Raw genomic sequence first — 26659 nt, 5'->3', positions numbered from 1 at the left:
TCTCTCGAGAGCGTCGCTCCCACACCGGGCATTCTCAGCCGGTAAGCATTATTCACTCCATGATGTCTACCATACTGCACTTTCGATAGATACATGTAAGTGTGGGCAACTAACGAACTGCATCCATAGCAGGATGGCTTACGTACCCATCCTCGACCCTAACGTACTAAACCTTGAATCTGGCACATCTTTGCTGATCACAACGCGGAGCGACCCAAATGATCTTTGTAATAGAAATGAATTTCATTATAAATTTTTGCACGTTGATTTCGATGAGGGTCACTGATTCAACCAGCGAGGCTGCCAAGATATTTCTGCATGGATTATCACTCGGGCGTCACGCTTAATTCCTCCGAGCTAAACAAGGTGGGAAACCACACGGAACACTGAACTTTCGACCTGTAACTTGTTTCTGCAGATATATTATCGATGGGGGTGTGGAAAGTAGACGCAAAATGGGTATTTTGAACGATTGGTTTCGAAGGAGAAAAACAGTAAGGACTGAATTGATTCGGAACTTGGGTTTTGTTATCTTCTAGCTCTTCATCGCCTTCTGGCTTTAAGTGAAGGGGAGTTATTGTAGTTTCTTCTTCTCTGGTCTGTGGGCCACCTTCTGATGCGCCCACTGTATCTATTACAAGGCCCTGGGTCGCATTTCGGTTTCTATGTCGTTCCCCCAACCCCGGCAACTTCTTCTTTCCTCGTGGGTTCGTCACCCACGGTTTCTCACCATTGCGTAGGTAGGCGAGATCTCGAGAGTCATCTTCATTTACGTCGTAAGCGGGAAACTCCAGGTTTCTTCGTGGGGAAAGAAGGTCTGGTTGACAGCCATGAATCTAGAAAGCCACCCCCGAGGGCTCCGCTCTTTTCTTTTCCTCGGGCTGATGGCCTTTTGATAGGAGTTGCGGGGGCTAATTAGATGTGCTTCTCAAGAGAGTGGTCAAGCTCTTAGGAAACAAAGGTGTGGTGGATGGTGGATTGTAGAGAATTGCTTCTACGTGTGAGAGGCAAAAACAAGACGTTTGGGCTTCAGTGAGGGAATTATCAACGTCAAGTGGTATACTAAAAGTATGTAGGTTTCTTAATTCTGCACTGCACGTACATGTACGGTCATAGAGCGGCGTAGGTATTAAGTTGGCTGCGTGTGTGGGACAACACGATGTGTTTGTCTATTCTATGTTTCCGTGTGTAGAAGGGGTGCAAGATGGGGCGAACTCATACAGTGTTACATCTTGGATGGGGTACTGCACCTCTGGGGGCCAGAAGGGGAACATCAGCAATAGAAAGGGAGGAGCCTACATGTATGTACGTACGCAATCTAAACCTCACTCACCAGCAGCGCACGAGCAGAAGACCCAACATATACGATATACGTACGTACCCTAAACCTAACCTTTTAGGTGCCAAGATTGCGAGGTCGGCGGAAAGAAAATGGAGCAAGCTTTATAAGGCCTGCTTCCCCCACTCCCATCTTTCTTCTCTAGAGCACACGTTAGCCTACCTAGCCTGTCTAGTTGGGGTCTCACTCTTCCTTCGGGAATTGTGGGTTCCTTTCGAGATGGTGCAGCCCAAGGTTCTGAAAGGTGTGTGCTCTGTGCAAAAAAAAGCGTGGTCCCTTTACCTGGGGGGCCCCTATTTTTGGGGAGTGCTTGCGCTTCTTTTTCATTGTTTTCCTGGCTGTTGCGAGGAAATGATGAAAAAAAAAATTGGTTCCATTTGGCTTTGTGGGGTTCTTTTGGCTTTTTTTTTTTTTGGGAGAGGGGGTTCCTGTTGGCTCTTTTTTTGATTCCTTTTGGCTTTGTAGATTTTTTATGGGTTTTTTTTTATCCTTACCTTTATTTTGGCTCTTTTGGTTCCTTTTGGCTTTGTGGGTCTTTTTCGGCTTTTTTGGGCGGGGAGTTCCTATTGTGTTCCTTTTGGCTTTTTTTGGTTCTGTTCCTTTTGGCTCTCCTCCTGTTCCCCTGGCTCCCCCTTCTCGCCCCTTCCTGGCTGTTGCGAGGGGATGACAAAAAAATATTTGCTCCACCCGGCTCTCCTTCGGCTCCTGTTGGCTTTGGCTCTTTGGCTCTTTGGCTCTTTGGCTCTCTTCGGCACTCGTTGGCTCTCAGCGGCTGAATTCTCGCATCTTTTTATGCCTTTCTCGCCCTCTTTTTGTAAGCATGTAAGCTCCGTTCCCTTCCCCCTGGCCCCCAAATTTTAGATATCATCAATGTACATAGTTCTCCGTAGTTCCCCCGTAGAAACAAAACCGTGCTCTTCGTGACGCCGTGTGAAACTAACCAAAACGCTCGAGTCCTCCCTCACCCACTGTAGACTGATAATCCCAAGAGCTGACTGTTTGCAGCAATTAGATCTCTCCCCAGTCACGCAATGTGCTACGAGCGATGTAGTACACGTACTACGATTCCGCCCTTTCTCTGCTCTTTTCCGGAAGCGAGTTCCGTCTCCTCTCCCCCCCCACAGATACGGAATCCTACTCTTCGTGATCCAGCAGGAAACTTCAAACAAAAATCTCGAGTCTTCCACCTCCGTAGACAATTAGTCTCCCCCAAGTACATACATGTCGGAACTGCGAGTGACATGTCATGACCTTGATCATCCTAAAACTAAGACCGAGCCAAGCCAAGGATTGAGCCCTTTGGTTTAGTTGATAGGGTGTACATAGGTTTAGTTTCCATATCTATCTTTTAGTAAAGAAATCGTACTACTCCTGAATCTTCCCGTAAGATTTTAAACCTTGTTGTAAGAAATATATTCATGAATTATCACTCGAGACTTGATGGTCCTCATAAACTATGGTCATGGCCGCCTAGAGAACCTCGTATGTGGTGGATAGTACACTATGACTAGACTAGCTCAAAACCTTTCCAATAAGTCGATAAGTACATGTAGTTCACGATTCCCCACCAAAGTTTAACAAAGAACAAAAAGTTCACAACACTGCTTTGGTTGCTACGTCTTTTCTACGTCCGGAGGGGGTTGAACGCTCACTTTTTCGATACAGAGTGTGACCTCTATACCGCTAGGCCACGTCCAACCCATGTTCATCTTGATTCCTTTGGTGCTGTTAGCTGCATGGGGGGCTCGTACGTACGCTAGCTTAGTACATCTAGCTAGCCACAAACCCAAACCTACTAATTATCTCGTCCACGATCACCACAGTCCCGGAAACGTAACTATAGTAATATATATCAATCTATTGAGCCCGTATATTCATTCCAGTTCCAGCCGTGAAATCCTGACTTTTGAAGAAAGAGGTTTGATTCCTAGATCCTCCCTGTGGCAATATTTTCTTTTTTCACGGGGGCCGAAAGATTCGCCAGTACTAACAAATCATTACAAATCATTGGATCCGAGTAAATCTCTGCAGCTGTCCAATCTCTCGCCCCGGCCGGCCTTTTAGCCCCATGGGAAAGGCCGGTCAACTGTGACGGACCATACACCGGGCTTGGGCTTCCCTTGTTCTTTCTCGCCTCCCAGTAATGACAGTCTCCCCCTCCTCGGGCCTACCTCGATCCCATCTTTCGGAGCTTCTCAAATCTCCTCAAGACATGTAGATGCGGGAATGGGGCTGGGGTGCTGTGATACTGGTAGCTACATATGTAGAAGCTCTGTTATCAAAAAGTCAGATCAACACCAACACCGCGTGTAATGCCGGTGGGGAATGAAGTTGCGCTGCGTCTAAAAGTACCAAACCGAATGAAATCATAGACGTTAATCTACTGGAGGCAAGAGATTTAGTGTCGATCTCGACCTGAAGGGGTGTAGGCTAGCTAGGTTGGTTCGAGGGTATGACTGGTCATAGGTTATCACTCGCTGCATGTCGAGACTCTTGTTACATGAACAGTGCTCGAATTCCGGCCGTTTCGACAATTTATAGCACCCGGGGAGTAGTTAAAAGAATTCTCCGACTAAGTGGCTATGATATCAATTAGCCAACGACTATAACTAAGAGCTGGACCTCCGTCTGTCCTGGTTACTCAACCAAAAGGGCTTTTACTCAATTGATCATCCGGCCGGGCACCTCACGACCCCGCCCCATTCCCAAAGACCCAACGATTCGAAAACCAAAACCTTTAATTACTAATTAATTTCTATTTTACATGTTAATTAATTAATCCAGCCCCTTGAAGGAGGTTGCGACCGGCTGTCTTCCCACACTCCTCGCCTTCCCCTTGCCGCCCTTCCTCTTCTTGTTCTTCCTCTTCCTTGATACCCTCTCCTCGTCGCTGCTGTCCTCCTCTTCATCCTCGTCACTGTCGTCGCTATCACTCCCAGTCCTCTTCTTCGAGCCCTCCTCCTCCTCCTCCTCCACTGCATCCTCCCACTGCCACACCTTGACAATATTTCCACCCCCAGAGACGATCCTACCCTCACAGTCGACTCCCAGCGCCAACACCCCCTCCTCCACCCTCTCCTCGCCCGTCCCCTCCCCCTCCCGCACCTCCTCCACCGTCCACGAGTGCGCCATTGTCGCCACAACCCCATTACTCCCCATCTTCACAACCTTCACCTTTCCATCCCCCGCCCCAAACGCCACAAAGCGGCCCCACCCCGCCTCGCTCCCCAGCTGCCACCCCTCCGGCAGCACACACACCGCATCAACACTATCCCCCGACGCCTTCGCCACATTGACACGATTATCATGATCCGCCCACTCCCCCTGGTTCCACAGCGTCGCAACCCCGCTCGCCATCCCAGTAACAACCTTCTCCCCCCCGCGCCCGTTCCTGCGCGGCAGCCCCGAGACGAAGGCCGAGCACAGCAGCTCGTCCTCCTGGTCCTCGGAGGTGAAGAGCGTGGCGCCCGTCTTGCGCACGTCGAGATGGGTCAGTGTTGTTGCGCCCGTCGAGACGAACTGGCGCGAGAAGCCGGTGGTGGATGCGGCGGTGGAGGGCAGCGCCGTGAGCGAGGAGACGTAGTCCTCGTGGACGGCCCTCCATGTTGCGGAGGGGGGCGCGAGCGTGGGGGTGCGCGTGTCGTAGAGGTGGACGGCGCCGGTGTCGGTGCCGACGAGGAGGTGCTGCGGCGAGAGGACGAGGAGCGCGGTGGGGGCGTCGGGCGCGCCGCTGCGTGGGGGGGGGATGAAGGATTTGGCTGCTACGCGGCCGGTCTCGGAGGAGGCGGCTTTGAGGAGGGTGTCGGTGCCGATTGAGTAGAGCGCTGCAGCAGCAAATTGCCAGTCAGTCGGGGAGATCCAGGGCAGTTACCGGGGGGGGGGAGAGTGGTACTGTCGCCGTCGCCGCTGAAGGCTACTTGTCTGCAGCTTCCTTTGTGTCTGCGCGTCTTCCAGGCGACTTCGAATCCGCCATCTGCGGCTTTGGGTTCGTGGGCGACAGAGTCTTCGTCATCTCCAGAGTCGTTGTCCGAGTCGTCGTCTTCAGGCCATTTGTATGTGTAGACATGGCCGGAGGAGAGACCGGTGGCCAGTAAGGGCTTGCTCGGGTGGAGGGCGAGCGAGAAGACGTCTGAGGGAGGGTGAGCGAGTGGGCTTTGTAGGGCATAGCTGGTTATTGTTTTGTGAAGATTCAGATGTATCTATCTAACATCAATGATATTTCAATATTACATGTAGCTGCAGATATAGCGACTGTGGTTACCCTGCATGCAAAACACCCAAAACACCCCGCCTTCGCCCCACCAACCAACCATTCTCTCCACAGACCCGCAGCAGCAGCAGCAATGACAACTCCCCCACCCCCACCACCACCACCACCGCAACAAACAACTACCGCTGCACCAGCCCTCTACACGCCCGACGACCACCTCTTCACCGACCCCGCAAGCACCGCCAAAGAGCAGAACAACTACTCAAACCTCCCAGAAGATGAGTTCACGCAGGTCTACGAGATCGACTCCACGGTGAAGCAGATCCTCGAGAAGGGCTATCGCCGCATCGCTCTCCAATTCCCAGACGAGCTTTTGGGCGACAGCACAAAGGTCTACGAGCTCATTTCCAAGGGCATCAACGAGGGCGTAGCAGACCCCCGGAAGAGCACAGAGGTCAAGGCCACCGCCGCCCCGGAAAAAGAAGAGCCGCAGAACGGATGCTGCGGCCAAAAGTCGGGTGGCTGCTGTGGCGGCAGCGGTAAAGGCTCTGAAAACGCCTGTGCTCCCAAAGAGTCGCAGAGTGGCTGCTGCAAGAACAGTGGGAGTGTGAAGACCCCCGACGGCACCTCCGGAGAGAGGAAGAAAGTGTTCATCCTCGCCGACACATCCTACTCGGCCTGCTGCATTGACGAGGTCGCCGCCGAGCACTGTTCCACCGACGTTGTGGTGCACTATGGCCGCTCCTGTCTCTCGCCCACGACCCGCCTCCCCGTCATCTACGTCTTCACCACGCGGCCACTCGCTCTCCCGCAAGTGATGTCCAGCTTCACCGCCACCTTCCCCGACCGCGCCTCGCCGGTGATCCTCATGGCCGACGTCACCTACACCGCGCACATCCCCGCGCTGCACACCGCGCTCCTCGCAGAAGGCTACACGCACCTCTTCGCCACAGACATCGTCCACGACCCGTCCTCCCCGTTGCCAAACCGAACGCACCCCCCACCAGAGCAGATGCGCGAGTCCACCCTCTTCCACATCGCCGAGCCCCTCCCCTCACTCCTCCTCGTCCTCGCAGCCCGCGTCGCCCAGATCCACACCTACACGCCCAACACCACCGCCGCCGCCGCCACCACCCCCACCTCCACGGCACTGCTGCTCCGCCGCCGCTACGCCCTCCTCTCGCACGCGCGCACAGCAACCATAATCGGCATCCTCATCAACACCCTCAACGTGCGCAACTACCTCCCCATGATCACGCACACAAAGGCGGCCATCGCCGCCGCCGGCCGCAAGCCCTACCTCGTCGTCGTCGGAAAGGTCAACGTCGCAAAGATCGCAAACTTCGACGAGATCCAGGTCTGGGTCGGCATCGGCTGCTGGGAGCAGGGCATCGTGGGGAGCGCCGCAGGCCGCGAGTTCTACCGCCCCGTCGTCACGCCGTTTGAGCTTGGCATTGCGCTCGATCGCAGCCGCGTGTGGGGGGGCGAGTGGATCGTGGATTTCGAGACGCTCTTGAGTGCGCCTGTGAAGCCGGAAGAGGAGGAGGAGGAGGGGAGCGATGAGGATGATGAGGATGATGAGGCGCCAGAGTTCGACTTGAGGACGGGGAGATATGTAGCTGCTGCCCGGGCGCCACGGAAGCGGAAGGAGAAGAAGACGCCCGGGGAGCCGCGGGCGGGAGCACTCATCCGTAATGACGATGGTAGGAAGCAGGTGCTCGCTGGCGGCGTCGTGTCGCCTGCGGCGGAGTTCTTGAGGGATAAGAGGTCGTGGAGAGGCCTTGGGTCGGACTTTGTCGTCGAGTATGAGAAGGAGGAGGGGGCGAAAGAGGAGGAGAAGAAGGGTGCCATTGTGGAGGTTGGCAGAAGCGGTGTGGCGAGGGGGTATACGGTTGGTGGTGGGGAGAGACACTGAGGTGTGATATAGGCTTCTGTTTGTGGCTTTTGGGTTTGGTTGTGGGGCGTTTGTGGTAAAAGTCTTTTTTTCTTTTTAAGGGGGAAGTGTCCTTTTTTTTTTTTGGTTTTTGTTTCTCGTGTTTGTATTTAGATAGTGCTGTAGATAGAGACATAGGTAGAGAAATACCACTATGGATAGACGGGTTTGAGGGTGTTTTATTATTATTATTATTATTGTACAGTGGATATGGGCCTATGACTGTGAATCGATGGAACTTCTCTTCCCACGGATTGAGACCAGCTACGAAAGGCGGCTCTTAAGACCGATATCTACACCTTTTTCCACACGAGTGATACCTTGTGATCTAATAGTAACTAGCTTACATGTAATCAATGCAGAACAACAGCGTCATGGCCTAGTCTGGGAAAGGGGAGAGCAAACCTCAACAACATATTCTCCTTTCTATAGTCTATAGAGCCACTGGTTTTCACAATTTGAAAAACGAAACTCGAGCTTTTCTCAGAATAAATAATCAGTAAATATGCTGGAAGCTTCACAGCTAGCTAGATAGACTTAATGTGGCCCTTATATATGTTACTGCGCCTGCGTTTCCGGGCTGGATGGAGGAGACGCTGTGAAGAAGTATTATAGACAACGGGTACGACACCGTTAACCTCTACTGAACACATAACTACATGTATAGCCTCTAATGGCTTCCTACTCTGGGGTACTGGGCTCTCACGAGTTTGATGGAAGTACACGCAGCGGACCCCCCCCGAAAGTATTACATGTAGGGTCGGCATGCATAGAGAAAACTGGGAATACGGTATATGGTGTCTACATGTAGCCTGATATAGTGTGGCGTTTAGGTTGTAGGTTTAACTGAGCCCTCACCAAGGACAGCATGTTCGTTTTTAATTTAGGGGCGCATGCTACATCTACATGTATGTAGTGATAGAATACCATCAGGTTATTTACGTCCTGTTTTATAGCTATATCATACTGTGCATAGCTAGTCAGTGGGTAGGAAGAAGATGGCTATTTCTTCATAGGTTGTCACTCGACCGATTTGCACTCATGATAGATTGATCTATTCGCAACCACATGCAGCCCCCCAAACCCGCTCGCATGATCAGTCATCTAGGGGGGGGGGGGGGGAACAGAAACCACTGGGAACCGGCCAGTAAAAATAGAAATACTCCATAATGAACCAAGATGACAACATCTATACCGCATGCGCATCTTCCTTCTCTGCTCCCGCCGCAACCTCGAAGAACGCGAGATTATCTCTGAACGCAACATACTCCGAATCTACACCTCATGTCAGCACGTCTCAACGGAAGAAAAAAGGAGCTGGATAAACTGAAACCTACCTGCATAGCCCAGCAGCTCCTGGATCTTCCCACTTCTCTCGCCCTTAATCCTCGCGATCTCAGCGCTGGAATAGTTTACGAGCGCCCTTCCAACTTCCTTCCCGAGCACTTCATAACCGCCTTCCTCTCCTGCCCGTCTCTTGACCACAACGACCGACACTGCGTCTTGCTGCGCAAAATGACCAGAAACGTCGACAACCCCTACTGGGAGCAACCCAGCTTTATCCGACCTCGTGAGAGCGCGGTGCGCGCCTTCGTCGATGTAAATCGTGCCATGGGGAGCCAAACCGTGTAGGATCCAGAAGTATCTATCACGCAGCGCGCGCGGCTTGGGTAGGAAGCGGGTATGAAGCGGTGGCGGGGTAGTAATCGCTGGTGGCGCAGGAGTGGTAGACCGCAGAGGTGTGACAGGCGCAGAGGCAGAAACAGTCAAGGGTGGGTTAATGGAGGTGTCGGGGGTGCCAGGGCGGGTATTGGTAGCAGACTCGGTCTTGAGCGATTGGATGTAGCGCACAATGTGGAAGATGTTTGAGGGGGTGGAGGAGCGCGTGATAATTGTAGTTACGCCGGCGGAAGTGGCAAGGCGAGCGGCAGTGAGCTTGGTGGACATGCCACCGGTACCAAGAGAAGAGCCAGCGGTAGAGACTGCAAAAAGTTGTTAGTAGGGGTTATTAGGGCAGGGAAGGGATTGCACCATCAACATCAAGTGACGATATGTCGTCGACCACCTCGATTGGTTTGGCATCGGGGTGGGTACGTGGGTTGTTGGTGTAGAGGCAGTCGACATCCGTCATAAGGAATAGGTAGTCTGCATTTACCATTCCTGCAGTGATGGCTGAGAGGGTATCGTTATCACCAAATTTGATTTCCTGTGTTTTGGCCTCATGTCAATCCCAATGCTTACGGTTTTGGAGAAGGCGAGGCCAGTACATTTACAGAAAGAGTGTCGTTCTCGTTCACAATGGGAATAATCCCCATGTTGAGCAGCTCAGACAGTGTATTCACGGCATTGAGGTATTGTGTTCTCTACCCACGGTCAGTAAACATCACAGCGGTAAAACTTCGCCAACATACATCTGCGATATCATTCCTTGTCAGGAGAATCTGCGCAACGGGTTGTCGCAGCTGCTTGAACAGCTCATCCCACAGCGCAATAAGCCTGCACTGACCCACTGCCGCGATTGCCTACTCTCACCCAAATTAGCATTCCCTCCCTCCCTATAAAAAAAAGAAATCCCTCAAAGCGACTAACCTGCACAACCGCGAGATGTTTTGGTCTCTTCTCAATATCCAGTCTTCTCATTCCGATACCAATTGCGCCGGAGCTGACAAGAATCACTCGGTGTCCCTCTCGCCGGAGCCGGCATGATGTCTCGACGAGTAGGGAGAGATTGGATAGTAAAGGTTCGTGGGTTTTCTCATCGCAGATTGACGATGTTCCTGGTGGTGGTCAGTTACTTGTAACATTTAGCAATAGCACCTAGGCGTTCAGTAAAGGGCTGTGAAATCCGCGCGCAACGGGGCCGAACAAAAATTAGACTTAATGCGAACCCGACCTCAACTCAAAGAGGTACCAAAGATATTACAATGGTATCGGTCGGGTCTACAGTCCTGGGGACCAGCTTATTGTGCCTTGTGTTTGGTTTAACTAGTGGATCGAATTCTGTTCTTCGCCGGGTTGCGCTGGCCTCACAACCTATTTACTGAAAGCCTAAGTAGTTTAGTAACCGCAATAGTAGAAGGGGAACAAACCAAGCTTTATGACAATTGTCAGGGGACGTGGGCCCTTCATATTTGACTGCGAATTTGAGGACTCGCGAAGTTTACTGATGTGTTCGTTTGCTAGAGTCATTGTGTTGCAGGGGATGGTAATTAGTGGAGTCGGGGCGTGCAAGGATAAAGAAATGTCTATACCACGGAGGGGTTGGTGGGGTGAATCGAATAACCGTCCGGGTAACGTTGCGCTGGTGAGATTTCTAAATTGATAAAGCTAGAATAAATTCGAAGCTGGCAGTCTCACAACAACGAAACAAAAGTAACAAAAACATATTTTCAAAAGGATGACTGGTAAACGAGCTGTATAGTCATTGGCGCAAAATCATGTATCTCCAAAACACTCTGGCCTAGTCTACTAACTGTCATGAGCTCTTCGAGACCAATTATAAGACAACAGACGATACCACTAGTTTATGAATATATATCTCACATTAGAGCTCTAGGGTCTGACTCGCCGATCGGGCCACCCAACATAGAAATTACGGTCCGATCCGGAAGAAGTCGTAGTTTGGTGAACCCAACCCAACCAGAATTGAAACCTTAGATTCGACCTTGACCTGTGCTATATAATAGCGCTCGCAGTCTTGATATGACAATAACTTGACTGAGCCGCTCAGCTTTAAAGCTTAAAGGCCCTTTAATTCCTTTCTATTTGTCATCTCGACCCTAATACCTATAGATGTAGCCCATAGAGGGTTAGGGTTTTCGAATTTAGCTCTTTTTTTTCCTTTCAGTTTCTGTGTACTAATTGGGCAGATTCTCTTAAGCCTGGATATAGCACCTCCGTGAGTTATATCTAATGTCCATTATGAACAAAACCTCGTCTAATCATGCCACATTTTCAAACCACAGAGTGATACCCCATGATTCCGAGTGATATCGTATGATCTCCGGGTAAGTGCTCTCTCTTCACACCCCCGAACCCCACGCTCCAGTACCAGCACGCCGCAAGAAAATGTCGACCCCTCAAACACCCAGCGCGCCCATTCGCGGTCCCGAGTTCTGGCGCCGCACCTTCTGCTATGTGACCGGTCTCGGACTGTCACCTGAGGACCGCGCAGCCTACGAGGCCGACAATGAGCTCCGCAAAGAGCAGGATGAGTGCCGGAGGTGTGAGAAGAACCGGGATTACCTCCTTCGATACAGTATGCGCCACCGGTATGGATTGGTCGAGGTGGGAGCGTGCTAACCAGGATGTGGAATAGGTCCAATTGTGAGGTTCATGCTCAAGAGCGTACAGCAGGTGGGCGGCGACTTGTCGGCGGAGAATATCAAGTGTCTTCCGTGCGATGGGGCGCTGCGCACAGGCGGATTCTCACCGCAGTATGGGATTATGCTGTGCCAGAATAGACTGGACAGAGGGAGAATGGAGGATACGCTGGCGCACGAGATGGTGCATGCGTATGATCATCTCAGGTTTAATGTCAATTGGGATGATTTAAAGCATCATGCTTGCTCAGAGGTGTGTCCAATACGTAGAGCGTGTTGATATAGCGAAGAGTGTAGTTATGGCTGACCGTAAAGATAGATTAGGGCATCAAGCTTGAGTGGTGAGTGTAGATGGACTAGAGAGGCGTTTACAAGAGGAGTATGGGATTTTACGCAGCAACATCAAGCTTGTGTGAGAAGGAGAGCTACGATATCGGTCTCCCTTCATCCAAAGTGTAAGGATGATGCAGAGGCGGCCAAGATTGTCGACATGGTATTTGACTCATGCTTCGCCGACACAAGACCATTTTCGGATATCTATCGATAGAAATCCCGTATAACGCACAACACTTGTATAATGTCTGTCGATACCTTGTAATTATAGCAATAGAAATATCATACTCCCTGCTCTCATCTGTAGAAAAAAATGTAATAAACAAAAAAATAAAAATAAAGGAGGGAGAAAGAAAATTAAAGTCCATCCAAAACACCAAACCGCGCCGAAAAAGAAAAAAAAGAAAAGAAAAAAGAATACTCTCAACAGATACATTTATAAGTGTAAAACGAAAGAAGCCTGTGGTCCCTAAAAAAACAGAAACGCCCTTAAAATGTATCTAACTTTCTGATGTGATGCTCCCTCTTGCAATTGGTCAAGTTATGGAGGTTCAGTAAGAACAAATAAAGGGCACTTCAAAGAAACAATTCGACAGAAGATTAATTTTTGGTCGAAGCTCCCGAAGCTCCCGGGGCTCCCGAAGCCCCAGAAGCCCCAGAATTGTTGCTGCTACCTGAACGTTTTGTAAATTGAGGTTTGTTGATGCAGTGTTTGAGAATCCAAGGGTGCTTTACGACATCTTCGAGTGGAATCCTCTGATCAGGTTTGATGACGAGAAGCTAGAAAGGTTAGTATCATCTTTATACGGGTCAATGATTTTTTTTTTTGAGTATACTTTTTTGATAAGATCTCCAGCCTCGGGGCTGACAAAATCTGGGATTTTCATATCTGCTCTGACAATCCTCCTTTGAGTCTCAATAGGACTATCTTCAAATGGCGCAGCTCCTACAAGGAACTCATAGGTTAAGACGCCCAGGGACCAGAGATCCACTTTTTCGTTGTGATAGTGACTGCCATTCAACATCTCTGGGGGAAGATAGTCGAGAGTTCCGCACATGGTTGTTCGCCTATTAATTACGAAGTTAGTTTACGTACAAAATTTATCGACCTTGAAAAACTGACCTTTGGTTTGGGGCATGCACACTCCAACCAAAATCCGAGATTTTTATTTCGCCGTGAATTCCGACGAGGATATTCTCAGGCTTAATATCGCGATGGATAACGTGTTTCTTGTGTAAATACATCAATGCGGCAGCCATTTGTGCAATATACTAAATAAAACATCTTATTAATTCAAAGTCCAATATAATATAATTGCGTAAGAACTCTAGGAAGAGCATACCTCTGCAGCGCGTGGCTCCGGGAACCTGCCCACCTTCCTTAACATCTTATACAGCTCTCCTTGGCCGGCAAACTCCAGAATTAGAAATACTCGCTTTGAGTCGTGAAAATGGCCGAAGAGCCTTAGAATATTAGGATGTCTTAGATTAGACTGGATCTCAATCTCTCTCCTGAGTTGTTTTTCGACTTTTCCACTCTGTAGTTCACTCTTGTGGAGAACCTTCAAAGCACAAACAAAGCCGTTCTTGCGTTCCTTGGCTAGGTAAACTCGTCCAAACTTCCCTTTCCCTAGTGGGCGGCCGATTTCGAACATTCCCAAGTGAAATTCTCGAGGAGTGAGAGCTGCTGGAATGCTCTGTGAGCCGGTTGAGCTATTAGAGCGCCTAGCCTCTGAAGACTCGATAGCTTTCTTTGGAGGCGATGGGGGTGGGGGCATATCTGAAGGGACCCATTTGTTGTTCGCATTGTTTTGGTTATGGACAGCGATCTTAAGAAGTGGGTGTCTAGCAGTTTCTTGTCGCTGGGCTGCTTGTTGTTTATCCTGTAGTGATGCGAGCGCTGCCGCTGCCGCGCCAGATGGTATGATAGCTGTCTAATGAGGTTTAGTTTGTTTCATCGTTTTTGTTTAATCCATTTGTAGGGGTACCTTAGATTTGTGGTTAGCGCTAGGGTTCACGTTTTCCCCGTTGTCGGCCATAGAGATCCCAGCGAGGCGAGCCTCGATTCCACGGAGCGCCATTATCACTGCACTGTCTGGTGATATGGTTAGTCGGGTGAGGTTCTTGAGTGACGGTGGAGAACGGTAGAGGTGAGGTAAGAAGGGAGAAGGGGTCGAGGCGGGATGTCGAAGTTTAAGAGGCAACAAATAAACCACCACCTGGCGGCTGTTGGTTGCCACGGCAACGACTTTTGTGTGTTTGTAAACGTTTCGCATCTAGCGCCAATCATACGCGATCAATATGACTTGCAGATCCGGCTGTCTAAGGAATGTTAAACTGGGCGGTAACGAGATACTATGCGTTTCGATTCAGATATCATTGATTTTTAGATGTACCCAGAGATTTATAGTGTCCACAGCCGCTATAGCGCTACTTAACATTGGTGGGTTCAAAAGTACTCAATTCATCGCGACCACACGAATAAGATGCAGCCCGCAAGTCAATAAACCGACCCGATGCGGCTCCACGAAGAGAATACAGCAGTACAGGATCTCTAGAGTTATGTACATACATACATGCTCTAAAGTACAGCGCCGGACAGTCAAAATCAACCCTCATGTTCTTTTCAAGCCAGAAACTAGTCCTAATCGGGTAATATGATCTAATTATCCCAATATGGTAAGAATTATCCCAAATTAATGTGGCCGCCTTGGCATAAAGCTATTAAAGTTATTATTTCACATCTATGTTTTTTTCGGGCAGATTGCACCAAATGTTTGAGAGGTCATAGTGCAGCCAGTTCTTAATTATTTTAAATCCCCTTTTATGGGGATGTTTACAACCATGATTAAACCCATTTTACAAAAGAACATTATTTCTGGACAAGTGTTGCGTTGTTGAAAGTCGATGGGGTGAAGGGGAGTCGGTGGTTGCTCTGGCCGGCTGGTTTTGGCTGTCCGACACCGTACATACATTCCATCTCTGTGTGCTCCAGGTATCTTCTTATGCAGATCCCCCGATCCTATCGGCGTCGAAGCCGAGTAACTGGATTCCGGTTGTACCGCAAACAAAGTTACACCAGCGAGCCAGCACGCTTCATAGGATATCACTCCGACGCATCCTGAAGTCAGCTGTTCTATTTGAGCAAATATGTCGAGCGCCAATCAACCAGATCCGTTTTCAAGGGGTGGGTCGATCGATGCCAGTTAAATATCTAGTGGCCAGAGGATACAATACCAATGAATAAGAAGCAGTGGCTAGGTGGTATTCCGCTGATAATCGGGATCTTTAACAAACCAAACCTGCGAAGGTTCGTGTCTTTGGTCGATTCCAGCCACACTCAACTATAGCCCTATAGAGTCTAGATCGTTCGGCTACAGGGCTGAGGCTCAGCAAAAGTCAACAAAAATATCGGACCGTTTCAAGCACCCCATCCGCTGTTTAACATTTCGTCAGACCGGACGGGTGGGTCTCAGGCCTCGAGTATCGCGATCCATGGCATATCATGTCAATCCTCTCCCTAGGTGGACATTGTGTCGAACTTCAGATGTTCAGACATCGCGAATTAAAGTTTTGGTGGAGATCCTAAACTCGATCCACTTGGAGGATATAATTTTTTTTTTTGTCGGAGAAGTAGAAAGAGGTGTGGGGGGGGGGGGGTTAGTGGGGAGAAGGGGCGCAATCGCGGCAATGGAAGACGTGGCGGTAGTGTCATCAGAAGGAGGAGGAGGAGGAGGAGGAGGAGGAGGAGGAGGGCGATTTTGGTGGGAGTTACCTCGCCGCGGTCGGCGGTAGAGAATTGGGTTGGGAGGAGTAGCCGGGCAAACAGTCTCCCCCCCCTCCAGTTTTTGGAGAGCTTGCATGCAGTAAGTAAGGATTGTCTGTCCTGACGAGCAGCTGCGAAGAAGCAACGACAACGAGAAGACGATGAGGCTGGGAAATAGCTAACCGCTTACACGACATGCAGTAAAATGCTGTGCTGAAGACAACCGCAATGGCCGAGCCTGAACCGCCATTTTTTGTTGCGAGTTAAGAGATAAAACGACGACGACAAGGTCTTCTATTCAGGTCGGGCTCTCTGCGGGAGGAAAAAGTCGTTTGGGTTTCCCAACTCGAGGGGGAGCTTCTTGGCGGACTTGGCAAATGTCTTAGGAAGAACTTCGGTACACGCCCTGTTCAAGACGGTGCAGCATCCTCCCACACACTTGGAAGCCCCCCAGTAGTGGTAGGCCCTCCTCGAAAAAGATGGACTCCCCAGTGTCCGCCCTTCCGCGTTTTCTTACCCCCCCCCTCCCTCGTCCTCCTGCTCCACACAACCACACCCTCCACACCCTCCACCTCAACCACCACGCTCATCCTCCTCCTCCGCCTCCTCTTCGTCAGTCCTCCTCCTCACGGCCACTAAAAGCGACAACTCCTCCTCCTCCTCAACCGCCTGGACTACCCGCATCTCCGTGGTTTTAATCGCCGAGACGACAACAAGCCCGCGCCGTACCGCACAACGATCACAGGCACTAACATATAAGTACTCTTCTACTTTTTTAACTTGTTAGGTACGCATCGCCTCCCACCCCCGTCCCGGTACGCTGGGTCCGTGCTTCTCTATTGCGTGAAATATTTTCCCTGACCCCTCCCTCGTCGTCCTCCTCCTCATATCACTCTCCCAACCTCCCTTCACTCCACTCCTCCCCTCCCACATTCTATCTGCGCGCTATCCTCCACTCCATTCAACCCTCCCCCTCCCCCTTCAAAAAGTACCACAACTACCCCAAATCACCACTCTATCACCACTCATCACTCATCACTCAACCTCCCAAATATATCAAGTATATCAAATATATCTTCCTTTTCTTGTTAGTTTCTTATTTCCAATTTCAGTATTGGTGAAACCTGCTCACACCTCACTCAACCGCCCAGACCCTCATCCTATCTCCCCCGGTGGTTCTTAGATATACCCACTTGGCTTGATTATCGACCACCATGGTAAGCATACTCAACTAACTATAGATATCGCGTACCTTAATTGGTCGATATTGTAGAAGTTCAAGGATATCAATTTAACATATCATATCGTTATAGGTGCTATACAAGCGTAAGCCTGTCCAATACGTGCCAAACCCCGATATTGATGACGAGTCCCAAGAAGTATGCTTAACATCTTTGCGGCGGAGATCTAAGGTTTATAGCTAACGATAAATCCAGGTTTGGCAAATTTCACAAACAGGGGAAGTCTTTGTTGATTATCAAGACTATCTTGATAGGTAGCTATGCCTCGGGTTTTGCATTAGTGGTGTTCTATTAAGCTAACAATCTATTAGGCTAGATTTCTATAAGACGGTATGCTCCAAGCATTGGAAAGCGCTGAATAACAAAAAGATTCCGTGCGCATATCTTACTAACTCTTTTGGGAAATTGAAGAAACAGTTTAGCTGTGAAATTACCGGCCATATGAATCTCAGTTTCTTCGAAGCGCTGATAAGCGAAGTGCGAACCCTCAGATAGTCTTGCGCTCGAATGGATCAGGATTAACGTGAAAAATAGACTGTCAGCTCGCAAGATGTCGACCAAACATTTCCAGAGGCATTAAAAGATCCTGTACTGAGGAAGGTGCAATTTTCCGTTGTTCCGAGAATCGACTCTTTAGGTAAGCAAAATAACTTAACCTTAAAAATAAAGTTTCTCAGTACTAATTTGGGTATTACCATTCTATAGTGGATCAGATGCATGACGTAAGTGGATATGCGTAATCATCTGATGATTTGTTTCAGTGATCTAACGCCTATTTCTAGTCCTTCAAGAACGATTTCTACCCCGGCGAGCACGTAACAGCAATCCTATCGAACGGAGATAGAGTAGAGGCATTAGTCCGCGAAAAGACGATGTTTCCAGAGCTCCGCTATGCGAGTGGCGATATTCAAAGAAAAGGCTTTTCACGTTACACAGTGAAATTAATCAACCGGAACGATGAGGAAGCGCAGGTGGACAATGAACATCTTGTTAGGGACAAGAAGTCGTTTACTAAGGCTATGCTACGCTCATTCATCAAAAACACAGTGTCTCGGGAGCCTTGGAACGGCGCGCCATGGATAGTTAAGGACGAATTTGCAGTGAAGTATAAAATTCCTCAGGTTATCCCACCAGAACTCCGGAAAGCGTCTTCAACAGAGAGAAAAGCAGCGCACGCTCGAAGGAAGCAAGGATCAACTCAAGGGCTTGCTACAACCGCACTAGCTAGTGTTAGCTCTTCGCCTATAACAACAACTCCGGTAGATATCAAACCAGCGCCGAAATCCCACAAAAGCAAAAGCCAACAAGCTGCTATGAAGATGACAAAGTTGGGGCAGAACGGGGAGGTTGGAAGCGGATCTATTAGTGTTGCTAGATCCTCGTGGAGTGGCAGTCCAGTTGGAACTCCCGATGTTGGTGGAACCAAGATCAGTCTTAAAACTATCATCAAAGAGGAAACACCCCCGCCACCCCCGCCACCACCTAAGGCAATCAAATATCCCATCGAAGACCTGGACCTTCCTATTCAAGAGGGTACTCACAGGCCCACGCTACATTTCCTTTCAGCTGCAGGAATGCCTGGAAAGCTGGAACCTAATGAGACTGGGGTTAATCGTAGAATATCAAGATCATCAACACGCAATTCTTTAGTAGCCTCGGCGTCTCCGGCGCCCGTGGACAACGGGATTGATGAGGAGAAAGTTGGATATTATCTCAGCACATGGGTATTCCTTAACATTTATTGCGAGCCGCTAGTACTCGACTCATTCACCTTCGACGACTACATACAGGCATTGGAATACAGTAGCGATGAAATGGAATGCGAGCTGTTCGTCGAAATTCATTGTTCATTGTTGAAATCAATTGTAAATGAGCAGGGGGTAATACAGGCACAGCTCCCGGATTTCGACGAGGATGAAGATGAGGAAGACAACGAAGATGAGGAAGGAAGCGAGGCTGGATCAACGGGGCGAACGGCTCAGGTAAATGGAGAAGGGGAAGGGGAAGGAGGCAATGAAGAAGGGAAGATGGAAGTTGAGGGAAGTGAAAGCGGCCGGAAATCAAGAGGAAGATCTGAAGAGGGCAGGAAACATCGAGCAGATGAACTTTTTGAGCACAGCGACTCATGGGTCCAGCGGCTCAAAGTAAGGGATTTCAAGAATGGTGGATGGCAGTCCATTATTGTTGGGTTGCTTTATCAACTCTCGATGGATACCAGATACTCCAAGGATTGTGAAGAAATACTGGCGTATCTCACCCCGGTAGACACAGAACCAACGCCAGAAACCGTGTCACAGCAGTATCTAACTCTCAACCCGAACCTAAGGGTTATGGTACTACATTTATTATCGAGATTGACGCACGAGACAAGATCTGTTAGGGATTACATGGAAGAGTGCGCCGAAGAGATGACCAAACACCGCAAGGAAAAAATTGAGGAACAGAGAACTAGAAAGGCCTAGTGAGTAACACTAAATGATATCTAATATGTACAGTACTAACTCACGTATAACACGATTAGCCTTGAGGAGTTGAAATTGCTTGAAGATGAGAGGAAGGTTCTCCTACCAGACAACAGACCTAGGTCTCCTTCGCCTGTATCTCGACAAGCCTCCACCGACGCAGATGGGGATTCCAAGATGATGGGGGCCGACGATGACGAGGATATAGAGGACGATGAGGATGACGAAGGAGATGACACTGATCGTGGTCGATCTCTTCGTCGTGGAAACGAGCGCGCCAACGCCCGAAAACGGAAGCGGGAGGAAGAAAAAGTGAAGGCAGACGCAGCAGCAAAAATGCCAAAGACTTCAAAGCAATTCCAGAAAGTTCTTAAAGCTATCGAAACTATCAAGGCGAAAATCGTCAAACAAGAAGAGAAGATTACCTCCTTCGACGAGGATCTTCGACAGGCGGACTGCGCAAGGTTCAAGATGATGGGAAGGGATCGATTTTGGAATAAGTACTGGTGGTTTGAGAGGAATGGTATGCCATTTGGTGGGCTCCCTTCATCCTCGACGGCCGATTCCGGTTATGCGAATGCCATGATCTGGGTGCAAGGCCCTGATCCAAGTGAGAGAGAAGGCTTTTTGGTTGAGGAGGCAGGGACAAAGAGGGCATTGGATGGAGATGGAGATGCACCGATGAATGGGACCACTGATGGTAACATGACTGTCCTTGAACGACAAACTCGCGAGGAAGGATCTACGACACTCACGTCACCTACTCGTTATGGATATATCGAAACGGTTGAGGAATTCGAGCAATTGATGTCCTGGCTGGATATCAAAGGTGTACGAGAAAAGAAGCTGAAAATCTCTCTGGAGGAGTATAGGAAGCACATTGAACAGGGGATGCGCAATCGCCTGGGATATCTTTCCGGTGCTACTGATACCGCGGACAAAGAAAACGGCAGAGCGGCTGCTAGGGTCAAGTCAAACTGTGATCCTAATGTCTGGAGATGTCTGAGATGGAGAAACAGCACCATGGTCGAGGATAGCGGCCATACTCATTTCGACCAACCCTTGCCAAGGAAAACAAAAAAGAAGGGGGCGCAGGACAAGGGAGTACCGTTAAATAGGCAAGGGAAGCCGGTTAGCAGACAGGGCGATCGATACAATTTTTAAAGACGAGCACCATGTATAGACGAAGTACATGATAGATTAATACCGGTGTAACGATATCAGCAGTTGTCCAGGCGTTCCAGTGTGCGATCTGCGGGATGTGAGGATTGACCAAAGTGATCGCAGTCCCCCTCCTCCTCAAGTGATTTAGTGTGGCAAGGGATCAGCAGACAGCCGTTTAAGCACAGAGGATGAGCAGATATTTTTCTTTTTGGTTACATTATGTTCCTGGCTTTTCTTTTCTCTCTTTTTTTTTTTCCTTTGGCGCATGGTGAAATTTGGATTTCGTTCCCTAATTGGTGTTTTGCATAGTGATTTTTCTTTACCCTCGTGGGTTTGTTTTATTATACCTACTTGTACTTTCAATAAACTTGGCCTTCTGAGCTGATATGATACTTTTTGTTTGATTTGTATTTAACTTGAATTTGAACCAAAACCTGGCTATGTAGCAGAGATCTTTTTTATTTTTGTAGTATTTTTGGGACTTTTGAAATTTCTTTAGTTGGGCTCATAACCATTTCCTTTATTTCCTTTCTAGAACGAAACGAGCATATGACTTTCTGGGCACGGAAAACAAGAATAGCACGCACACCCAAGCAGCGATCTTTCCGTATTTTACTAGCATAAGTTTTTCGATATGTGGCTTGAATTATCACTACTCATTATTAACTACATGATGTATCGACTTAGAACTAGTACCACCCTGTACCTTTAGCACAATTAGACGTATTAGTAGAATATCTTATATCGCCCCCTACGTTCCGATCCTAGTTTGCATGAGCGGTTTTCGTCTTGTCAATTGACTAAGAAAATATTACTGCAGGCAGGAATTAAATATCAGTACGGGTCATCACATCAAACACTTGGAAGATGAAAATGATATTACGGAAGGTGCCGATAAGCGATAAGACCTCCTCCGACTCCCCCGCATGAAGATCTTTCTTGGGCCGGCCGGTCACACGGGGTGGATGGAGGAGGGTATTTAATATCGCGAGGGGCACCCCATCGATTGAGCTTATTTTCTCCTCCTCCTTCTTTTTCTTCAGCCGAGGGAAGCTTTTGAGGTGAAATTAAGGGAAACACTGCTCCGGGTATGCAATTGGCTTCTTTCTTGGCAATAACTGGGATTGACTGACTGGCTGACTGGCATGCCCGAATATTTGATTAGATATACAAAATAAATATGCCTTCTTCCCACTTGACGAAGGCAAAAGCCGCTGCCCAGCGGTACCATGGTAAAGTACCGTATATCAGGAAGTTGCCGGTGCCCGTGGTTGGGATTATTGTGGCCGTTGTCATCGCAAACATCATTTGCTGGGCTGGTGCCGCGGTTTTGCTAGTTTGATTCCCAAGCCAATTGCTATTCTTGGATCATAACTAATTAATATCTGGTTGTATGGCATAGCATTTCCACAGGTCTCGTTATAATATACCAAACCGCAAAAACAAGGCTCTATACTAACTAATATTGCGTCCCAAAGGCCATTACTAGGGACCGCCATCTTAGCATATACCCTGGGTCTTCGCCATGCCCTGGACGCAGACCACATCTCGGTATATCTACTCCACACCGGTTTCTAGTGCCTGATCTAATAATATTAGGCGATCGACCTCATGACTCGTCGTCTAATCGCTGCTGGTCAACGACCTGTCTCAGTGGGGATGTTTTTCTCGCTCGGCCATTCCACGTTTGTTTCTCCATCCATCCATCCTCACTCGAAAATAGCCGGTGCAACCCTAACCCTACCAAACATGTAATTCAGAATAGTAGTAATTACGTCCATCGTTGTCGCAGCGACGGCAGCATCCTTCAGCGAGCGCTTTGATAGTTTTCGACGTGTAGGAGGAATCATTGGAACATCGGTGTCTGCAGCTTTTCTATTGATATTGGCGCTGATGAATGCGTGGATCTTGTATAAGCTTATTAAGGAGATGAAGAGGTTGATTTCTCGGAGTAGTGAGGACGAGGAGGTGGATATGTGGAATGTGCAAGGTGCGGGGTGCTTGATGGGTGTGTTTAAGGGTGCCTTTAAGATGATTGATAGGCCGTGGAAAATGTATCCGTTGGGTGTACTCTGTGAGTAGGCCTTTTTGGACTTCTTCCATCTTCTCCGGTTGCGAGATGCTGATACGATGTAGTTGGGTTGGGATTTGATACTTCTTCTGAGGTAAAGTTTATGACCTTTGAGAAATAATTAGTAGACGAGTTTTCTGATCCTAAGCGTTGCAGATTGCACTTCTCGGAATAGCATCAATCCAAGCAGCCCAAGGAACCAGCATTTGGCTAATCCTAATATTCCCCGTTCTTTTCACCGGTAAGTATAGAAACACCATAGCATAACTCTTAGAGACTAATAGCTCGCCAAATGATAGCCGGAATGTGTCTCCTCGATACCACTGACGGTGCGCTCATGTCCGCTCTCTACACGTCTCCCTCATTCGCGCAAGACAACATCGCAATCCTCTACTACTCCATCGTGCTCACCATCATCACCATCATCGTTGCCGTCGTAATCGGGACAATCCAGCTTCTCTCCCTCATTCTAAATGTCGCAGAGCCTACAGGCCACTTCTGGGAGGGTGTGGAGAAGGCGGGTGATATGTATGACGTTATCGGAGGGTGTATTGCCGGATTGTTTGTGGTGGTGGGGGTTGCGAGCGTGCTTGCCTATAAGCCTTGGAGGAGACGGATTGATAGGGGTATGTTGAGGGTTGGTGATGGTGATGAAGGGTGTGGGGATGATGTTGAGCAGGATGTTGAGCAGGATGTGGGGAGGACCGCCGGGGATAGTAAAGGAGCGTTGAGAGAGGACGTGGTAGGAGTTCCTAGCGAGATATTGGGAGAAAGGTCAGGGTGAAGACGTATCTTGACATCTATCACTCTAAATTAGAATGCCTCCTCGGCTATTGCAACTAGCTAGATTACTGGACGTACGTTTTCTCGAGAAATATAGTTAAATGGCCGGCTGGGTAACATTTTAATTTTACCGCCCTGACTTGGTTTGAATGACCAGTTTCACCTCTTATTGCCGTACAAAACCACCAGCGATATCTTGGTAGCTTTATCCTCCATAAGCACCGCGATAGATGAGCCTGGCTTGAATTTTTAAACAATCTTGGTAATATCGATTGGGCGTTGAAAAGTTTGACTCTTCTTCCTAGAGGTGTATAATCATATTCAACTCAACTATATGCCCGGGTGATACCATCAATGCTCAGGAATTTGGATTTGAATTAATGAAGGCCTAAATCCGCTCTCTAAATCACAAACACTTTGAAGGACCTTGCGCTGTAATTGTAGTCATAAAGAATTATGTACCTACTAGCCCTCCTAGAAAATGCAATCTACGGTGAGTTTGATACTTTTTCTTACTTCCGATATCAAACAATGTTTGTTGTCTGTATAATATGTGGCTACTATTATCTTGTTAGTATAAAATGACAGCTACAACAATACGGTCTTATACTCCCTGCGTGTATGCATGCTCGTATCCATGACTCTACAAACCGACAACCTGTCTAGAGGAAAACCCCAATAAACCCCAACTTAACCCAACCCCTCCCATAAAAATAAATATTTCAGCTCAACACCCACTACAAGAATGAGTTTATTTGAGTTATAAGCCCTGACCTCTAGACACTGTTTAGATATACCCCTTCCCCAATTGGTACTGGACGAGAGAAATGCTGCCAACGAGAGCAGGGAAACTCCCACGGAAGCCCAACGAGCTCTACCCTACCCCTCGAAACTTGCAGCCAGTGCCAGGAACGTCTCAATCGACGGAGGTGGGCTCGAAACTTCATAAATCCCACACCTGAGTCTTAGTTAAAATTAAACCCAAGTTTATATCCTCGTAGGCCCTAGAATTACAGTAGCTAGAGAGCCCAGAGATATGTTACCTCCAGGCATCATGAAGGGACATACGGCCTACTCTCTACCGTACCGTTTCCCCGAAGCTGAGCTAGAATAAAGCGCTGATCCCCAAACCTACATATTCTATTCCTTTGCTCAGCCAGCCCCCAAGGTGTCAACAGAAAGCCCACCACACGGCATATCCCGGAATTACTTCCTATAGCAGCCCGACAGTAAAAAGTGGCTAGTGTATGTATCTATAAGTTACACATAGTTTCAAAGCTGGTACAATACATTTTTCTTAAAGAAATTGGCACGAACCATACCCCCAACCTAGGACCAGTAGTTTATGTACATAGCAGCCCACCAATATAATCACCATCCATCACTCGCTGCAATATCGGCAGCCTCCGCCCGGCAGATCCCGGGCCGGGCCGGGCGGCCAAGCACCAGCTTCCTCTCGCTCCAGCAGGGGAATCCCCGGAACGCAGAGCAGAGAGATAACGGGTTGCGGGAGAGCCCCGCATACAAGAGAAAAAAACTTCTCCAACCCAGCGATTCTTTGGGTTAGGGTTACACGCGTTGCGACGAGAAAATGCAGGCACCAGTGACCACCAGGGTTCACGCCGGCGGGAGAGGGGTTTTTAGCTAATAATACGCTAGGCAGTGGGGTACCAGAGAAAAAAAATACACTCCCCACAGTAAATATAAACAAGCTCCTCTACCCCCTCTCCCCATTCCACCAAAACAACCCAAAAACTCAAAGAAAATTAAAAATGGATCTTAACAACGTCGGCCCCGAAGAGCTCCACCTGCTCACCACAAAACTCCGCGCCTCCCTGCGCCAATACCCCAACTTCCCCCAGCCTGGCATCCTCTTCGAAGACATTCTCCCCATCTTCGCCTCACCCTCCCTGCACGCTACGCTCCTCCGCGCCCTCGAGCTCCACGTCCAGGCCACCCACCCACCCACCCTCACCCCACCCTTCGCCGGCGTCGATGTCGTCGTCGGCCTTGAAGCCCGTGGTTTCCTCTTCGGCCCCTCACTCGCGCTCAAGCTCGGCGCGGCCTTTGTCCCCGTGCGAAAGAGCGGAAAGCTCCCTGGCGAGTGCGTCAAGGTGGGCTACGAGAAGGAGTACGGCACCGACTTCTTCGAGATGCAGAAGGACGCCATCAAGCCTGGCCAGCGTGTTCTGGTCGTGGACGACATCATTGCCACAGGAGGCTCGGCGAAGGCTGCGGGTGACCTGGTGAAGATGCTGGGCGGTGATTTGGTCGAGTATGTGTTTATCTTAGAGCTGGACTTTTTGAAGGGGAGGGAGAAGCTGGACGCCCCGGTCTACACGCTGCTGACGGGGCAGGAGGAGGCATTGAAGGATGAGTAGAGATGGAGAAGGCGGGGCTCTGAGAGGATAAAATATACCTTTCTGTAGAATAGACTAATGTCAGCTGGCTTTATCTGACAATAAAAATTCAGTTATAGACTATCTTTTTCCTCGGGTTTCATTGAACCTTTCATGCTCATCCCAGGCACCACCCACTCTATCAAATTACCTCGCTCGAAAGAACTGCTGTGCTGGATCTGCCCCCGCCCCCCGCCCCCAAACAACAAAAAAAACAAATAACAGCCAGCCGAACGAGTCCCCCAATGAATGTTATGAGCTAAGCCTAGCTACAGTACATATAGTCACTCCTGTGAGTATATTTCAGAACGGTCTGATATATAGCTTTTTAACTCGATTGGGAGAAATCTGTTTTAGGGTTTGTATTGGATTCATGGATCAAGAATTAACCGACTGTGCCTTGTCTATGACTCGCTCTACATGTATGTAGGTACATGTAGCTACCACCAGCCACGAGCGAGTGATGACTCATGAAGCAAACTTCACTCTCACTAGGCACCATGTTTTCATGAAGAAGTCGCACAGGAAATATGGCCGAAAATGATCGAAATATTCCCTCCATTACTCTTCCATTGTGTGTATATTTTTGAGGCTTTAATTCATGGCCCTCGTTCTCGCCCCTGGCACTAACTGGCT

At 49.0% G+C, this 26659-nt stretch overlaps 9 protein-coding genes across 9 annotated transcripts; 6 read left to right on the top strand and 3 right to left on the bottom strand.

The window, feature by feature from the left end:
• Nucleotides 1-4114: 4114 nt before the first annotated feature.
• Nucleotides 4115-5652, bottom strand: LAJ45_05583 (uncharacterized protein; the record flags this gene model as incomplete). Its single annotated transcript, XM_046115154.1, has 3 exons — nucleotides 4115-5163; nucleotides 5232-5468; nucleotides 5601-5652. 3 exons carry the CDS (start codon nucleotides 5650-5652, stop codon nucleotides 4115-4117), a joined length of 1338 nt encoding a protein of 445 aa, XP_045971676.1.
• Nucleotides 5653-5682: 30 nt separating this feature from the next.
• On the top strand, nucleotides 5683-7464 carry LAJ45_05582 (uncharacterized protein; the record flags this gene model as incomplete). The annotated part of the gene is made up of 1 exon (XM_046115153.1): nucleotides 5683-7464. One exon carries the CDS (start codon nucleotides 5683-5685, stop codon nucleotides 7462-7464), a length of 1782 nt encoding a protein of 593 aa, XP_045971675.1.
• Nucleotides 7465-8671: 1207 nt separating this feature from the next.
• Nucleotides 8672-10671, bottom strand: LAJ45_05581 (uncharacterized protein; the record flags this gene model as incomplete). Its single annotated transcript, XM_046115152.1, has 7 exons — nucleotides 8672-8757; nucleotides 8820-9464; nucleotides 9514-9688; nucleotides 9750-9845; nucleotides 9894-10004; nucleotides 10072-10259; nucleotides 10572-10671. The coding sequence occupies 7 exons, from the start codon at nucleotides 10669-10671 to the stop codon at nucleotides 8672-8674; spliced, it is 1401 nt and encodes a 466-aa protein (XP_045971674.1).
• Nucleotides 10672-11550: 879 nt separating this feature from the next.
• On the top strand, nucleotides 11551-12351 carry LAJ45_05580 (uncharacterized protein; the record flags this gene model as incomplete). The annotated part of the gene is made up of 3 exons (XM_046115151.1): nucleotides 11551-11740; nucleotides 11801-12057; nucleotides 12124-12351. The coding sequence occupies 3 exons, from the start codon at nucleotides 11551-11553 to the stop codon at nucleotides 12349-12351; spliced, it is 675 nt and encodes a 224-aa protein (XP_045971673.1).
• Nucleotides 12352-12737: 386 nt separating this feature from the next.
• LAJ45_05579 (uncharacterized protein) lies at nucleotides 12738-14218 on the bottom strand (the record flags this gene model as incomplete). The annotated part of the gene is made up of 5 exons (XM_046115150.1): nucleotides 12738-12917; nucleotides 12974-13205; nucleotides 13261-13409; nucleotides 13481-14071; nucleotides 14126-14218. 5 exons carry the CDS (start codon nucleotides 14216-14218, stop codon nucleotides 12738-12740), a joined length of 1245 nt encoding a protein of 414 aa, XP_045971672.1.
• A 1158-nt stretch (nucleotides 14219-15376) lies between these two features.
• On the top strand, nucleotides 15377-16145 carry LAJ45_05578 (uncharacterized protein; the record flags this gene model as incomplete). The annotated part of the gene is made up of 3 exons (XM_046115149.1): nucleotides 15377-15447; nucleotides 15802-16007; nucleotides 16105-16145. 3 exons carry the CDS (start codon nucleotides 15377-15379, stop codon nucleotides 16143-16145), a joined length of 318 nt encoding a protein of 105 aa, XP_045971671.1.
• A 972-nt stretch (nucleotides 16146-17117) lies between these two features.
• On the top strand, nucleotides 17118-20770 carry LAJ45_05577 (uncharacterized protein; the record flags this gene model as incomplete). Its single annotated transcript, XM_046115148.1, has 9 exons — nucleotides 17118-17120; nucleotides 17217-17282; nucleotides 17340-17398; nucleotides 17456-17474; nucleotides 17556-17621; nucleotides 17679-17781; nucleotides 17850-17866; nucleotides 17927-19605; nucleotides 19666-20770. The coding sequence occupies 9 exons, from the start codon at nucleotides 17118-17120 to the stop codon at nucleotides 20768-20770; spliced, it is 3117 nt and encodes a 1038-aa protein (XP_045971670.1).
• Nucleotides 20771-21643: 873 nt separating this feature from the next.
• Nucleotides 21644-23858, top strand: LAJ45_05576 (uncharacterized protein; the record flags this gene model as incomplete). Its single annotated transcript, XM_046115147.1, has 13 exons — nucleotides 21644-21658; nucleotides 21814-21858; nucleotides 21936-22106; nucleotides 22173-22183; nucleotides 22249-22321; nucleotides 22370-22455; nucleotides 22531-22844; nucleotides 22907-22935; nucleotides 22998-23082; nucleotides 23141-23467; nucleotides 23564-23583; nucleotides 23689-23698; nucleotides 23782-23858. The coding sequence occupies 13 exons, from the start codon at nucleotides 21644-21646 to the stop codon at nucleotides 23856-23858; spliced, it is 1263 nt and encodes a 420-aa protein (XP_045971669.1).
• Nucleotides 23859-25396: 1538 nt separating this feature from the next.
• LAJ45_05575 (uncharacterized protein) lies at nucleotides 25397-26005 on the top strand (the record flags this gene model as incomplete). Its single annotated transcript, XM_046115146.1, has 1 exon — nucleotides 25397-26005. The coding sequence occupies one exon, from the start codon at nucleotides 25397-25399 to the stop codon at nucleotides 26003-26005; it is 609 nt and encodes a 202-aa protein (XP_045971668.1).
• Between the last annotated feature and the right edge of the window lie 654 nt (nucleotides 26006-26659).

This window comes from Morchella importuna, assembly GCF_003444635.1.
Source record: "Morchella importuna strain M04M26 chromosome Unknown Morimp01GS015, whole genome shotgun sequence".
Classification (NCBI taxonomy): domain Eukaryota; kingdom Fungi; phylum Ascomycota; class Pezizomycetes; order Pezizales; family Morchellaceae; genus Morchella; species Morchella importuna.
Note: the sequence above shows the minus strand (reverse complement) of the source record. Positions and strands in the feature narration are given on the sequence as shown.